At 43.4% G+C, this 14,437-nt stretch overlaps 1 protein-coding gene across 4 annotated transcripts in view; it reads right to left on the bottom strand.

Moving 5' to 3' along the window:
• USP24 (ubiquitin specific peptidase 24) overlaps positions 1-14,437 on the bottom strand; it is a 123,411-nt gene that overhangs the window by 67,965 nt on the left and 41,009 nt on the right. For all 4 annotated transcript variants that reach the window (XM_056533012.1, XM_056533008.1, XM_056533009.1 and 1 more), the window contains exons 10-18: positions 13,859-14,017; positions 9,977-10,091; positions 9,744-9,847; positions 7,858-7,965; positions 4,326-4,421; positions 4,092-4,253; positions 2,616-2,723; positions 2,218-2,367; positions 753-884 (exon numbers count right to left, since the gene is read on the bottom strand). In XM_056533012.1, the coding sequence (XP_056388987.1) occupies positions 753-884; positions 2,218-2,367; positions 2,616-2,723; positions 4,092-4,253; positions 4,326-4,421; positions 7,858-7,965; positions 9,744-9,847; positions 9,977-10,091; positions 13,859-14,017 (1,134 nt within the window). The remainder of the gene's footprint in view (positions 1-752; positions 885-2,217; positions 2,368-2,615; positions 2,724-4,091; positions 4,254-4,325; positions 4,422-7,857; positions 7,966-9,743; positions 9,848-9,976; positions 10,092-13,858; positions 14,018-14,437) is intronic.

Raw genomic sequence — 14,437 nt, 5'->3', positions numbered from 1 at the left:
ACTTGCACAAAGTGAAAGATTTTGTAGGATTATAGTCGTGTATGAATAATCAACTATACCAAATACCTGATAATGATCATCACTTACATATATAGGTTAAAATTGTAATTAACTGAAACAGGAACAACCATTGAGGAGGCTTAAAACTGGGCGAGGAACAGCCAAACTCTGCTATAAAGGTGAGGTTATGGAAGAGAGGGTAGTGTCAAAGGTCATACACCCAGGCAAAGGTCACTCCATGGCAAAGATTTTAAAGCAGATTTTAAAGCTGCTGGGTCAGACACCCCTGCAATCAGATACTTATCCCCTCTAAAAAATGTTGTGCTCCAGTAACACCATAAAATTTATATTTTTAAAGCATTTCTACTGTGCAGCCTCTTTTCTACCCGTCTGAAACTTTGACATGTAACTGTAAATAGTATATACGGGGGTATTGTTCTAAATACACTGTGTGTCTAATTAGCTCTATAAAATACTAATAACCTGTTCTAGTTTATCCATTAACTCTTGACCAACAGGGATATGGCACCAAGGTGACAAGCCAAGTGAATTTAAAGAGTTTTTTCTCCAAATAACTGCACCACATTTGTCCTCAGGTTGTGTGTGGTTTTGCAGCTGAGTTCAACTGAAGTGAATGGAGTCAAGTTGTAATACCACCCACAACCTGGGGACAGGTGTGGTGCTGTTTTAGGAATATGTATATTTTTCTATTCCTGGATAACCCTGTAAGATCATCTCTACTTCTAACTTACTTCCCGGTCCAGTTCGCAGACGTCGTGTCCCGTCACCAGACATTCCCAGATCTCTTTGGCACGACTCCAGCCGAGGTACAGGGTGGCTTCTTGGAGGAAGAATGCCAGGAATTTCAGATGTGCCTCCAAATACTGAAATAGGTAACACTCAGGTTATTATTTTATTATTGACCTCTGTAATACACCAAAAAGAAATTGTTTACAGTTCAGTATTTTCTAAAAAAGGAGAATGAATAAATATTTCCTGAACTGAAGGTTTATTAATCAGGTCATTGCCACATACACATATGGATGGATGGATATTAAATAAATAAATATTGATAGATAAAGAGATATGAGATAGATAGATAGATAAAGAGATATGAGATAGATAGATAAAGAGATATAAGATAGATAGATAAAGAGATATAAGATAGATAGATAAAGAGATAAAAGATAGATAGATAAAGAGATAAAAGATAGATAGATAAAGAGATAAAAGATAGATAGATAAAGAGATATAAGATAGATAAAGAGATATAAGATAGATAGATAAAGAGATATAAGATAGATAAAGAGATATAAGATAGATAGATATGAGATAGATAGATATGAGATAGATAGATATGAGATAGATATGAGAGAGATAGATATATAGATATGAGATAGATAGATATATAGATATGAGATAGATAGATAGATAGGATACAATGCAAATAAAAACGGCACAACAAAAATCCAGAGTAAAAAAGAGATTCGGGGTGCCCGCATATCTGGAACCTGGGTCCTCCGGTTCCTTAATCCAGATAAAGCAAATATGATGCAGCACTCCACAGGTAGCAGAGAAGGTGGTTTTATTCCATCATGTGCATAGACAACGTTACACCAGTCTCACACTGGCACTTGAAAAAGCCAGTGTGAGACTGGTGAAACGTTGTCTATGCACATGATGGAATAAAACCATCTTCTTTGCTACCTGTGGAGTGCTGCATCATATTTGCTTTATCTAGATAGATAGATAGATAGATATGAGAGAGAGAGAGATAGATAGATATGAGATAGATAGATATGAGAGAGATAGATAGATATGAGAGAGATAGATAGATATGAGAGAGATAGATGAGAGAGATAGATAGATGAGATAGATATGAGAAAGATCTATAGATAGATAGAACAGTGGCAGCAGAGAATGCGGGTGAGTAATGTAAGGCGAGTGCAGGTTTGTTTTTGTTTTTTACCCCATCCGGAACAAATTTGCTAATCAAAAATTCCTAATGTGAATATCCAGCCTACGAGTACCCTGAAAATCCCAACATCCTATCCCCTGGGGCGGCTGTCATCCAGAATTGCCAGAAAGACATAACCAAGACTACAAGTTTACATCTGTAAATAAACAGAGATGACTACGGGACATTAGGAGTCTCCTGACAGACATGTTACTAAACAATGCGTTTTCTCCTGCAGCAAGACGTTCAATGTCAGATACCTCCCGGTAAGTGTATCTGCCGTCAACCATAGACGATCCAGCCAGACCACCAGGACCGACAGAGGATACCGCCAACCGATGACATGCCACCAAACTTGCTGTCACCAATTTGACTATTTCAAAATTCTTCTTCAGGTCCTGGATGATGCTCTAAAAAATAAATAAAAGGATAAGCAAATCATTGCATTTCAATATAAGCAGAAGTCAAATAAATTCACATTAATACACAATTCTGAGCATAACTAAAGACAAATATAGATAGATGGATGATATATATATATATATATATATATACACACACAATATATATATATATATATATATATATATATATATATATATATGTGAGATACATAGTAATAAATGTATATAATTATATTTGTATCCTGAGTCTTTACCTTGTCTTGCTTTTGATAGGTTTGCTTGTTAAATGACCGTGTGATCTCGTGGAGCTGACGTAAGGCGGGCACCACCCATACTACATGTGGGTTGTTGTGCTGAGATGACTGGATTGGAAAAACAAGACAATTGTGAATAAATGTTTAAAGGGGTATTTTGGCTTTATACATCTTATCCTTTATCCAAAGGATAGGGGATAAGATGTAAGATTGCTGGGACCCCTGTGATCTCGGCACTGCCTCCGGGACTGAGTCGTGATGTCACGGCACACCCCCTCCAATCATGTCTATGGGAGGGGGCGTGACGGTAGTCACGCCCCCTTCCATAGACATGAATGTAGGGTGCTTGGCCGTGAAATCACGACTTGGTCCCGGAGGCAGCGCCTGGCACAGAATGGCGAGGACTGCACCGAGACCCAGCAGTAGGACCCCTGCGATCATACATCTTATCCCTATCCTTTTAATAGGGGATAAGATGTATAAAGCCGGAATATCCCTTTAAAAAAACATTTGTCATTTAGTATATCTGCTATAACTAAAGTGCAGCGAGTGGTCGTGTAAGTTCCATATAAGTACATAATTGTATTTTCCCACCACTGTCAGTATACATAGCGCTGCTTACAGCTGCCGTTCTCCTATTGATCCTTTATATACGCTCTTCTATGGTATACAGACATCACACAGCAGGGGATCCTTTGCTCAGGACACATGAGTAGCCATTACACAGAGCAATTATAACAACTGTAGATTATAAAAGGTGTCCGCAGCTACGCCTGGTGGTCTCATCTGATCACTGAGGCTTCAGTAGCCAGGTTTGCAGAGATCAGCTTGTCCCACAATAAAATGTATCCCAATGAACCTCTAAAGTTTTAGCCACTACGGGTCTCTCTTCCACTGAATTTGCTATTCAATACAGGTTCAAGCCATCTTCTGTAACAGCAACATTAAGACATAACATGGGAAGTGGGGGCAGGGCTAAGATCACAGGTTCACTGCAGTATATAGAGCCTTCCTCTGCGATCAGCTATAGGATTGCTGTTCTCCTGCCTCTGCTATCACCCATAGGATTGCTGTTCTCCTGCCTCTGCTATCAGCCATAGGATTGCTGTTCTCTTGCCTCTGCTATCAGCCATAGGATTGCTGTTCTCCTGCCTCTGCTATTAGCCATAGGATTGCTGTTCTCCTGCCTCTGCTATCAGCCATAGGATTGCTGTTCTCCTGCCTCTGCTATCAGCCATAGGATTGCTGTTCTCCTGCCTCTGCTATCAACCATGGGATTGCTGTTCTCCTGCCTCTGCTATCAGCCATAGGATTGCTGTTCTCCTGCCTCCGCTATCAGCCATGGGATTGCTGTTCTGCTGCCTCTGCTATCAGCCATGGGATTGCTGTTCTGCTGCCTCTGCTATCAGCCATAGGATTGCTGTTCTCCTGCCTCTGTTATCAGCCATAGGATTGCTGTTCTCCAATGTACCTCACCTTCTTAATGTCCTCTATGCACTTTATAATGTAGCTCTTCTTGACGGTCTCTTTGACTGCATAGGCATCACTAAGGATTGTCAGGTGCTCCTCTAAGGCTTGTTGGATTAAGTTAGATGGCAGAGTGGGCAGATGGGCGAGATCCCATAGGACTTCTAGGACCTGTAAAGATGACAGAGGTGAGTTGTGCAGCCACCATGGGTGAAAAGCCTCTTATTAGCTCGGGACATTCACCTTCCCGGTCGTGGTCTCATTGCGGGACTCTCTTCCGATACGGCCTATGAGGCTCAATAATTTCTGCCGAACCCGGTCAGATTCTATCTCCCAGCTCTGTTGAAAGAGTTAAAGGTCAACACATAGTAAGGTTTAAACCTGTCCATGTCATCTAATTACTAAATTATTGCACATTTTATTTGATTGCATTGGGCGCCACGTATACATATGAGGACAATGATAGAGCTGCAGGCCTCATGTATTCATGTGATCACAATGATAGAGCTGCAGGCCTCATGTATACATGTGAGTACAGACAATGATAGAGCTGCAGGCCTCATGTATACATGTGATTACAGACAATGATAGAGCTGCAGGCCTCCTGTATACATGTGAGTACAGACAATGATAGAGCTGCAGGCCTCATGTATACATGTGAGTACAGACAATGATAGAGCTGCAGGCCTCATGTATACATGTGCTCACAGACAATGATAGAGCTACAGGCCTCATGTATACATGTGAGTACAGACAATGATAGAGCTGCAGGCCTCATGTATACATGTGATCACAGACAATGATAGAGCTGCAGGCCTCATGTATACATGTGAGTACAGACAATGATAGAGCTGCAGGCCTCATGTATACATGTGAGTACAGACAATGATAGAGCTGCAGGCCTCATGTATACATGTGAGTACAGACAATGATAGAGCTGCAGGCCTCATGTATACATGTGAGGATAATGATAGAGCTGCAGGCCTCATGTATACATGTGAGTACAGACAATGATAGAGCTGCAGGCCTCATGTATACATGTGAGTACAGACAATGATAGAGCTGCAGGCCTCATGTATACATGTGAGTACAGACAATGATAGAGCTGCAGGCCTCATGTATACATGTGATTACAGACAATGATAGAGCTGCAGGCCTCCTGTATACATGTGAGTACAGACAATGATAGAGCTGCAGGCCTCCTGTATACATGTGAGTACAGACAATGATAGAGCTGCAGGCCTCATGTATACATGTGATCACAGACAATGATAGAGCTACAGGCCTCATGTATACATGTGAGTACAGACAATGATAGAGCTGCAGGCCTCCTGTATACATGTGAGTACAGACAATGATAGAGCTGCAGGCCTCATGTATACATGTGATCACAGACAATGATAGAGCTGCAGGCCTCCTGTATACATGTGAGTACAGACAATGATAGAGCTGCAGGCCTCATGTATACATGTGATCACAGACAATGATAGAGCTGCAGGCCTCCTGTATACATGTGAGTACAGACAATGATAGAGCTGCAGGCCTCATGTATACATGTGAGTACAGACAATGATAGAGCTGCAGGCCTCATGTATACATGTGATCACAATGATAGAGCTGCAGGCCTCCTGTATACATGTGAGTACAGACAATGATAGAGCTGCAGGCCTCATGTATACATGTGATCACAATGATAGAGCTGCAGGCCTCATGTATACATGTGAGTACAGACAATGATAGAGCTGCAGGCCTCCTGTATACATGTGAGTACAGACAATGATAGAGCTGCAGGCCTCATGTATACATGTGATCACAATGATAGAGCTGCAGGCCTCATGTATACATGTGATCACAATGATAGAGCTGCAGGCCTCATGTATACATGTGATCACAGACAATGATAGAGCTGCAGGCCTCCTGTATACATGTGAGTACAGACAATGATAGAGCTGCAGGCCTCATGTATTCATGTGATCACAATGATAGAGCTGCAGGCCTCATGTATACATGTGAGTACAGACAATGATAGAGCTGCAGGCCTCATGTATACATGTGAGTACAGACAATGATAGAGCTGCAGGCCTCATGTATACATGTGAGTACAGACAATGATAGAGCTGCAGGCCTCATGTATACATGTGAGTACAGACAATGATAGAGCTGCAGGCCTCATGTATACATGTGAGTACAGACAATGATAGAGCTGCAGGCCTCATGTATACATGTGAGTACAGACAATGATAGAGCTGCAGGCCTCCTGTATACATGTGAGTACAGACAATGATAGAGCTGCAGGCCTCATGTATACATGTGATCACAATGATAGAGCTGCAGGCCTCATGTATTCATGTGATCACAATGATAGAGCTGCAGGCCTCATGTATACATGTGATCACAATGATAGAGCTGCAGGCCTCATGTATACATGTGAGTACAGACAATGATAGAGCTGCAGGCCTCATGTATACATGTGATTACAGACAATGATAGAGCTGCAGGCCTCATGTATACATGTGAGTACAGACAATGATAGAGCTGCAGGCCTCATGTATACATGTGAGTACAGACAATGATAGAGCTGCAGGCCTCATGTATACATGTGAGTACAGACAATGATAGAGCTGCAGGCCTCATGTATACATGTGCTCACAGACAATGATAGAGCTGCAGGCCTCATGTATACATGTGAGTACAGACAATGATAGAGCTGCAGGCCTCATGTATACATGTGATCACAGACAATGATAGAGCTGCAGGCCTCATGTATACATGTGAGTACAGACAATGATAGAGCTGCAGGCCTCATGTATACATGTGAGTACAGACAATGATAGAGCTGCAGGCCTCATGTATACATGTGAGTACAGACAATGATAGAGCTGCAGGCCTCATGTATACATGTGAGGATAATGATAGAGCTGCAGGCCTCATGTATACATGTGAGTACAGACAATGATAGAGCTGCAGGCCTCATGTATACATGTGATCACAGACAATGATAGAGCTGCAGGCCTCATGTATACATGTGAGTACAGATAATGATAGAGCTGCAGGCCTCATGTATACATGTGATCACAGACAATGATAGAGCTGCAGGCCTCCTGTATACATGTGAGTACAGACAATGATAGAGCTGCAGGCCTCATGTATACATGTGATCACAATGATAGAGCTGCAGGCCTCATGTATACATGTGATCACAATGATAGAGCTGCAGGCCTCATGTATACATGTGAGTACAGACAATGATAGAGCTGCAGGCCTCCTGTATACATGTGAGTACAGACAATGATAGAGCTGCAGGCCTCATGTATACATGTGAGTACAGACAATGATAGAGCTGCAGGCCTCATGTATACATGTGAGTACAGACAATGATAGAGCTGCAGGCCTCATGTATACATGTGATCACAATGATAGAGCTCCAGGCCTCATGTATACATGTGATCACAGACAATGATAGAGCTGCAGGTCTCATGTATACATGTGAGTACAGACAATGATAGAGCTGCAGGCCTCCTGTATACATGTGAGTACAGACAATGATAGAGCTGCAGGCCTCATGTATACATGTGAGTACAGACAATGATAGAGCTGCAGGCCTCATGTATACATGTGAGTACAGACAATGATAGAGCTGCAGGCCTCATGTATACATGTGATCACAATGATAGAGCTGCAGACCTCATGTATACATGTGAGGACAGAAAACCTACACTGAGCGATGCCGGCACTATATAACCAGGCAGGCAGGTGAACCACTGGTCAACATTACCTTCTGAATAAGCACAAAAAGATGGTTGAGCTGGTCAGGGCTGAACTTTACAGCTGCAGCAGCAATAATGGTGTGGATGTTTTCTATCACAGTGGAGGACTGTCCTGACTGGTCACAGAACAAAAGACATAAAGGCAGCGATTAGTATGAGACATATGACAGATGTAATTTTATTCAGAATAGTTCATATTTTATAGCATTTTATTTTATAATACGCTTTATAAAAGTGTTAACGGCAATAAGGGGAATGCACCGCCACAGCCTCTAAGGTGGACACGGGCTCCAGGTCTTTGGGCTGCATAGCAGAGCAGTAAAGCAATAGATGGGGAGCTCAGTCCTTAACACAAACCAGTGACATGAGCAGCAACATTCACTGTATAATGGTTCAGAAAGCCAATAAACAAAGGTCCTGTCATTTGTTATACAACGCTCAACAAAATAAAGGGAACACTGCGAGAACACATCCTAGATGTGAATGAACTAATCGTATGAAATCCTTTCTACTTTACATAGTTGAATGCGCTGACAACAAAATCACACAAAAATTATCCATGGAAATCAAATTTATCAACGCATGGAGGTCTGGATATGGAGTCACCCTCAAAATCACAGTGGAAAACCCCCCTACAGGCTGATCCAACTTTATGTAACATCAGCCAGGAAGCATAGGAACTGAGAAGTGGTCTGTGGTCACCACCTGCAGAGCCACTCCTTTATTGGGGTTGTCTTGCTAATTGCCTATAATTTCCTATAATTGCCTATAATTTCCACGTGTTGTCTGTTCCATGTGAAATTGATTGTCAATCAGTGTTCTTCCTGAGTGGACAGTGGGATTTCACACAAGTGTCAGTGACTTGGAGTTACATTGTGTTGTTTCTGTGTTCCCTTTATTTTTTTGAGCAGTGTAGAAGTGTTCTCTAACCTGACTCCATCCAGCAAGATGTCCGACAGCAGTCACGGGATCATGAGAGACAGAGTATTCAGGTTTGTTTTTTAAGATATGTCCATATTTTCATGTAGAAATATCTCCATAACTCCTGTTGCATTTGCCCTTCTCTCCTTCAGTGTTCAGACCCCCATTAATGTTGTAAGGTCCATCACGATAGTACAGTGTTTTCCTAAACAGTGTGCCTCCAGCTGTTGAAAAACTACAATTCCTAGCATGCCTGGACAGCCTTATGCCAGTAATCTGCAAACACTCTGTCTCCAGCTGTTGCAAAACTGCAACCCAGCATACCTAGACAGCCTTTGCCCAGTGTTTCCCAACCAGTGTGCCTCCAGCTGTTGCAAAACTACAACTCCCAGCATAACTGAACAGCCTTAGGCCAGTGTTCTCCAAACAGTGTGCCTCCAGCTGTTGCAAATCTACAACCCAGCATGCCTGGACAGCCTGAACCCAGTGTTTCCCAACCAGTGTGCCTCCAGCTGTTGCAAAACTACAAGCCAGCATGCCTGGACAGCCTTAACCCAGTGTTTCTCAACCAGTGTGTCTCCAGCTGTTGCAAAACTATAACTCCCAGCATAACTGAACAGCCTTAGGCCAGTGTTCTCCAAACAGTGTGCCTCCAGTTGTTGCAAAACTACAACCCAGCATGCCCGGACAGCCTTAAGCCAGTGTTTCCCAACCAGTGTGTCTCCAGCTGTTGCAAAACTACAACTCCTAGCATGCCCGGACAGCCAAAGGCTGTCCGGACATGCTAGGAGTTGTAGTTTTGCAACAGCCTTAGGCTGTGCCAACATGCTGGGAGTTGTAGTTATGCAACAGCTGGAGACACACTGTTTGGAAAACACTGTGCTAGTATGTTGTAAAATGTTATGGTGGGATAATTCCATTATTAACAACAAAATGTTGTTGTGTTGCCTAAAATTAAAAACACATAAAATACCTGTATCTTCCAGATTTTGGAAAGTTCGTCCAAGGACAATTTACTGCCGAGCAGTTCAATGATTCCCTTTATCCGGTCACAGTACTGTGCTTGGTCTATATTACCTAAATGGGAGAAATGGATATTGTAGTCACAAAGGGTTTAGAAGCTTCCCGCTCAATAACTTTATGACTGCCATAACCCAATAACTACCCAAAAGCAGCGAACACAACCTACAGGCTGTGTATACAGACCTTCCAGTGCTATCGAAAGGACAGAATTTTCTACAAGCCAGTCCAGTAGCCGGTCAGTATCTATGGCATTCTTCACAGATTTAGATAAAGTGCTGTCTTCAATCAATTTGGTTACCTTAAAGAAATTAACAAATAAATTAAAAAATTTCAACATTTCTTTTAAAAAAAGCAATTCGACAATAAATAAGGAAATATAGGACCAAGTTCCACTCTCCACCTCAGTTGTGATTCTTAAAGGGGTATTCCAGGAAAAAAAAAAATTTTTTATACATAAACTGGCTCCAGAAAGTTAAACAGATTTGTAAATTACTTCTATTAAAAAAATCCATCCAATAATTATCAGCTGCTGAAGCTGAGTTGTTCTTTTCTGTCTGTCAACAGTGCTCTCTGCTGACATCTCTGCTTGTCTTGGGAACTGCACAGAGTAGAAGAGGTTTGCTATGGGGATTTGCTTCTACTCTGGACAGTCCCAGAGACAGGAGTCATCAGAGAGCACTTAGACAGAAAGGAACAACTCAACTTCAGCAGCTCATAAGTACCGAAAGGATTAATATTTTTTATAGAAGTAATTTACAAATCTGTTTAACTTTCTGGAGCCAGTTGATATATATATATATATATATATATATATATATATATATATATAAGTTTTTTCCTGGATAATCTACAGGGCATGAAATACATTTTCATTACGGCAAATCCACATAAGAGCTGTTTATTGAGTTCAGCTGCTTATTCAGTGCAGATTTCACCCTTGCTACAATAAAAGTGTGAAAACGTGCAAAAAAATCTAGAACAAAAAAGTCCACAGTATGCAGATTTTTGCTACATCTCCAGGTTTCATAGACTGATACATTGTAACAAACCTTTTAGCTGTCAGAAAAAATACACACACACTATTACATACCATACATACATGCAATTTTTTTGTTGTTTTTCTACAAGATCTTTCTAGCGTCAGAGAAAAAAAAAATAGATGACAGGTCTCCTTCACTTGTCTTATCGTTTATCGTCTTAGACCCTAGAAAAGAATCCCGGAGAAGGAGAAAAACCCGGAAGAGAGTATCCGGACAAAAAAAATAAAGAATGAAGGCTAGGAGAAAGATTTTATGGTGAGTAAAAAAATTCTCCTTTTCTTGGTCGCTCTTCATTGGGGGGACACCTATACTGATGGGACGTACCACTAGAACAACCACTAGCGAAAGAGGATCAGTCCAGAGACCGAACCCATTCGACCGTAAGGCCAGCGAATAAGATCCCGGGCAGAGACAACTGAGGCCTAGAAACAGGGCTCCCGGAAGAACCCTAGGCCATGGAGATGGACTCAGACGCCAAAGGACGAGACCGTCCTATGAAGAGACTCTAGACCCACAGGACATATAGAGACACAAGAAAAGGTCGACTAGGAAGCCAGATGAATCGACTCCAAGGAACACAGAACCAGACAGACAGAGGGCCAGTCCGGCTGGGAACAAAAATGGAAAAAGGAACAACAAGAGAAACCCATCCAGAGTCAACCGATTCCAGAGAACATGGAGGAAGAAACGGCAAGGAGAACAGGGTACACCTGGGCAGAAGGCGAGAACTGGAGGCGAGAAACCGGCTCTAGAGAGGCCTGGTGCAGTAAACAGATGACCTGAACAGCTGCAGACCCAAAGTCCCCGTCCACGAGCACCTGGGAGGCGAAATAAGCCTGATCCAGATGACCGGAACGACCTCCATCTCGGAAGTACCTGGGACCCTGAAGGAAGAGACTGCAGTATTAACAGCCAAAGAAAAAGGAGCGCAACGCCTTGAAAAGGGGCATCACGGAACACTGGAGCAACCAACATTGGAATTGGAAGCTCCAGGGTCACCTGGAAGACGTACACAAGAATAAACTGCTAAAAAAGGAGCATCCCGAAGCGGCCGACATGGGAAATGGAGGATCTCTAGCCGAATGAAGACGCTCCGGGTGACAAACTTGTCGAGACAAGAAGTGCGGTACAGAAAGACCGTCCTACAAAAGGGATCGCGGAGGAGACCGGGCGGGGGAGCTAACCTGTCTGAGACCACAACCATCACTAGGGCCCAAAGAACCAGGAGGGCTGACCCATAAAAGAAGGCACGCCACATCATACTAGGATAGAGTCCAAGACAAGGCGACTAGCCGGACACGGACCCAGCGGTCCAACCAAAGCACTCCGAAGCAACATCCCGTCAGGACAGGAACGCTGAGAAGGGGGAACAGAGAGTGTTGCTGTTGGTGGGAAAGACCATGGAACCTGCAGAAAATGCCCACACCCCATCTCCTAATGGTGCCACCCACCAGGACTGCTGCCACAGACGCAATAGATGAAGGAGGTATGTGGGAAGGAAACAAGCAGACACAGTCTGACAGGCATAAAAGGTCCCATGAACCCACCGAGACACTCTGTTTGGAACGTCACATGGAAAACGAGTCACTGGACAGCAGCTGCGGGAGCGTTAAGAATGGGAGAGGTCACCCGGCAGATTAGAAAACCACGCAGACATAGACTGGCTTTCTGACATAGGGACCATGGCCACCCCGGTTCCCGCATTCAGAACCCCACACCGAAAAAGGGTTACCAGCCTTCAGCCAAGAGAGCGGCAGGAAGGTAGAGAGGGACCTGGTAAAGGAGGAAACCCTGCCACCCAGTATGTGGGGCACTCGGAGCTACACCTTGGTAGTGATTTACCGTAACTTCCGTCCACAATGTGGGAAGTGTATGGTAGGTGACCCGACATAGTAGTAAACCATGTAGACAATCGTCTGGCTGACTGGTATAGGATTCCCGAACACACATGGTCGCACAATCCCTCCAAAGGAAAGTGAGGTACAGGAGTGTGGCCGAACTAACGGACGACCTGGCGGTGCAGGGGATCCAGAATACGAAAGTCTGGCTGACAGGCATCAGTCCCAAGGACCTGCAGGGACCCTCATGCAGATTCCATGGGCAACATGACCATGCCCGCAGCAGCCCAGAGATGGGAGGCCGACAACAGTCTGACTGAACAAGTAAATCTCCAGGCGCTGGCTAAAAGGGGTGACCACTGTGCCCCCCTGTCGCCTGTGGAAGGGCAAGTAGACCTGGAGCCATGGATAGTATCCCCGCCACCCTGGGAGATCGATCGTATTGTAAGAGACGCCAAGAACACCCCCTTGATGAGTGACCGGCGAACCTGACAGTGTCCTTAGCCTCAAATCAGATGTAAAAACCCTACAGGGACACCCGACCCAGGGTGACTGAAGGAAATAAGGTGAACCCCCAATACTATCCCTAGAAAAGGGAACCTGGAGATATTAAACTGATAAAAACAGATGTGACAGATCAAGGCTGCAATAGCGAATGGTTGCCACAAGGGGGAGCTCACAAGAAGCAAAAGTCAAGGGTGCAATAAAGAGATAAAAACCTAACTAAACAGCTCTTGCTAGAAAAGACCTGTGTCTGCCTCCTACTGACACTAAGCTAAAACTCATTACCTCACTTCCTGTGGGCGGGTATATAATGCCAGGGAGGAGCCGACTTTTTTTCTTCTAGTGTCAGCGCCTCCTAGTGACAAGAGCATTTACCCGTGAGTATAGGTGTCTCCCAATGAAGAGAGCCCAAGAGAATACACACACTACTACACACAACACATAAATACGTGCAATGTTTTTTGTTGTTGTTTTTTCTACTAGATCTTTCTAGCACCAGAACAAACCAACAAAATATGTCAGGTCCCTTAAATATAAAATAAATCTACAAGATTACAAAAAAACAGATGAGCAGAACGGAGACTGACGGCTCAGAGGTCAATTAGTTTAGTCTGCCATGAAAAGATGGATATAATCCTAAGAGACCTTAGACGAATCAGTTTCTGACACATTACGACACTTACTTCTTTGAGAGAATTCATTTTTGCGCTGAAGTGAGGAGATTTGAGCATTCGCAGTAAGATGTCCAGCCTGAGGTCGTCCACCACATTTACCAGGTCCGGCTGGAATCGCATACACAGTAATTTAATGGCGGAGAGGAGTTCGGGGATACTGACCAGCCTCTGGAGGGAGGGGACAGAGACAAATGTTAAACAGAAGACCACCATCTACAGTCTAAAGACTAATACTCTTATTAAAGGGGTACTCCGCTGCTCAGAGTTTGGAACAAACTGTTCCGAACGCTGGAGCCGAGAGCTGGTGACGTCATAGCGCCGACTCCATCATTTGGAACAGTTTGTTCCAAACGCTGAGCAGTGGAGTACCCCTTTAACCATTACATAGTTATGTCTGTTTATGAGAAGCCAATCAATAAGGCCGCCATTACAGCTCCCCAAAAGGGGTTATCACTCAGCTTTACTGGAACCCTGAAATAAAAATCTGTTCTGTATGTGATAAACTTAAAGGGGTTATCCAGGAAAAAACATTTTTTTATATATCAACTGGCTCCAGAAAGTTAAACAGATTTGTAAATTACTTCTATT

Source organism: Hyla sarda, chromosome 7 (genome assembly GCF_029499605.1).
Source record: "Hyla sarda isolate aHylSar1 chromosome 7, aHylSar1.hap1, whole genome shotgun sequence".
NCBI lineage: Eukaryota > Metazoa > Chordata > Amphibia > Anura > Hylidae > Hyla > Hyla sarda.
This window is presented reverse-complemented; position numbering and strand designations above follow the sequence as displayed.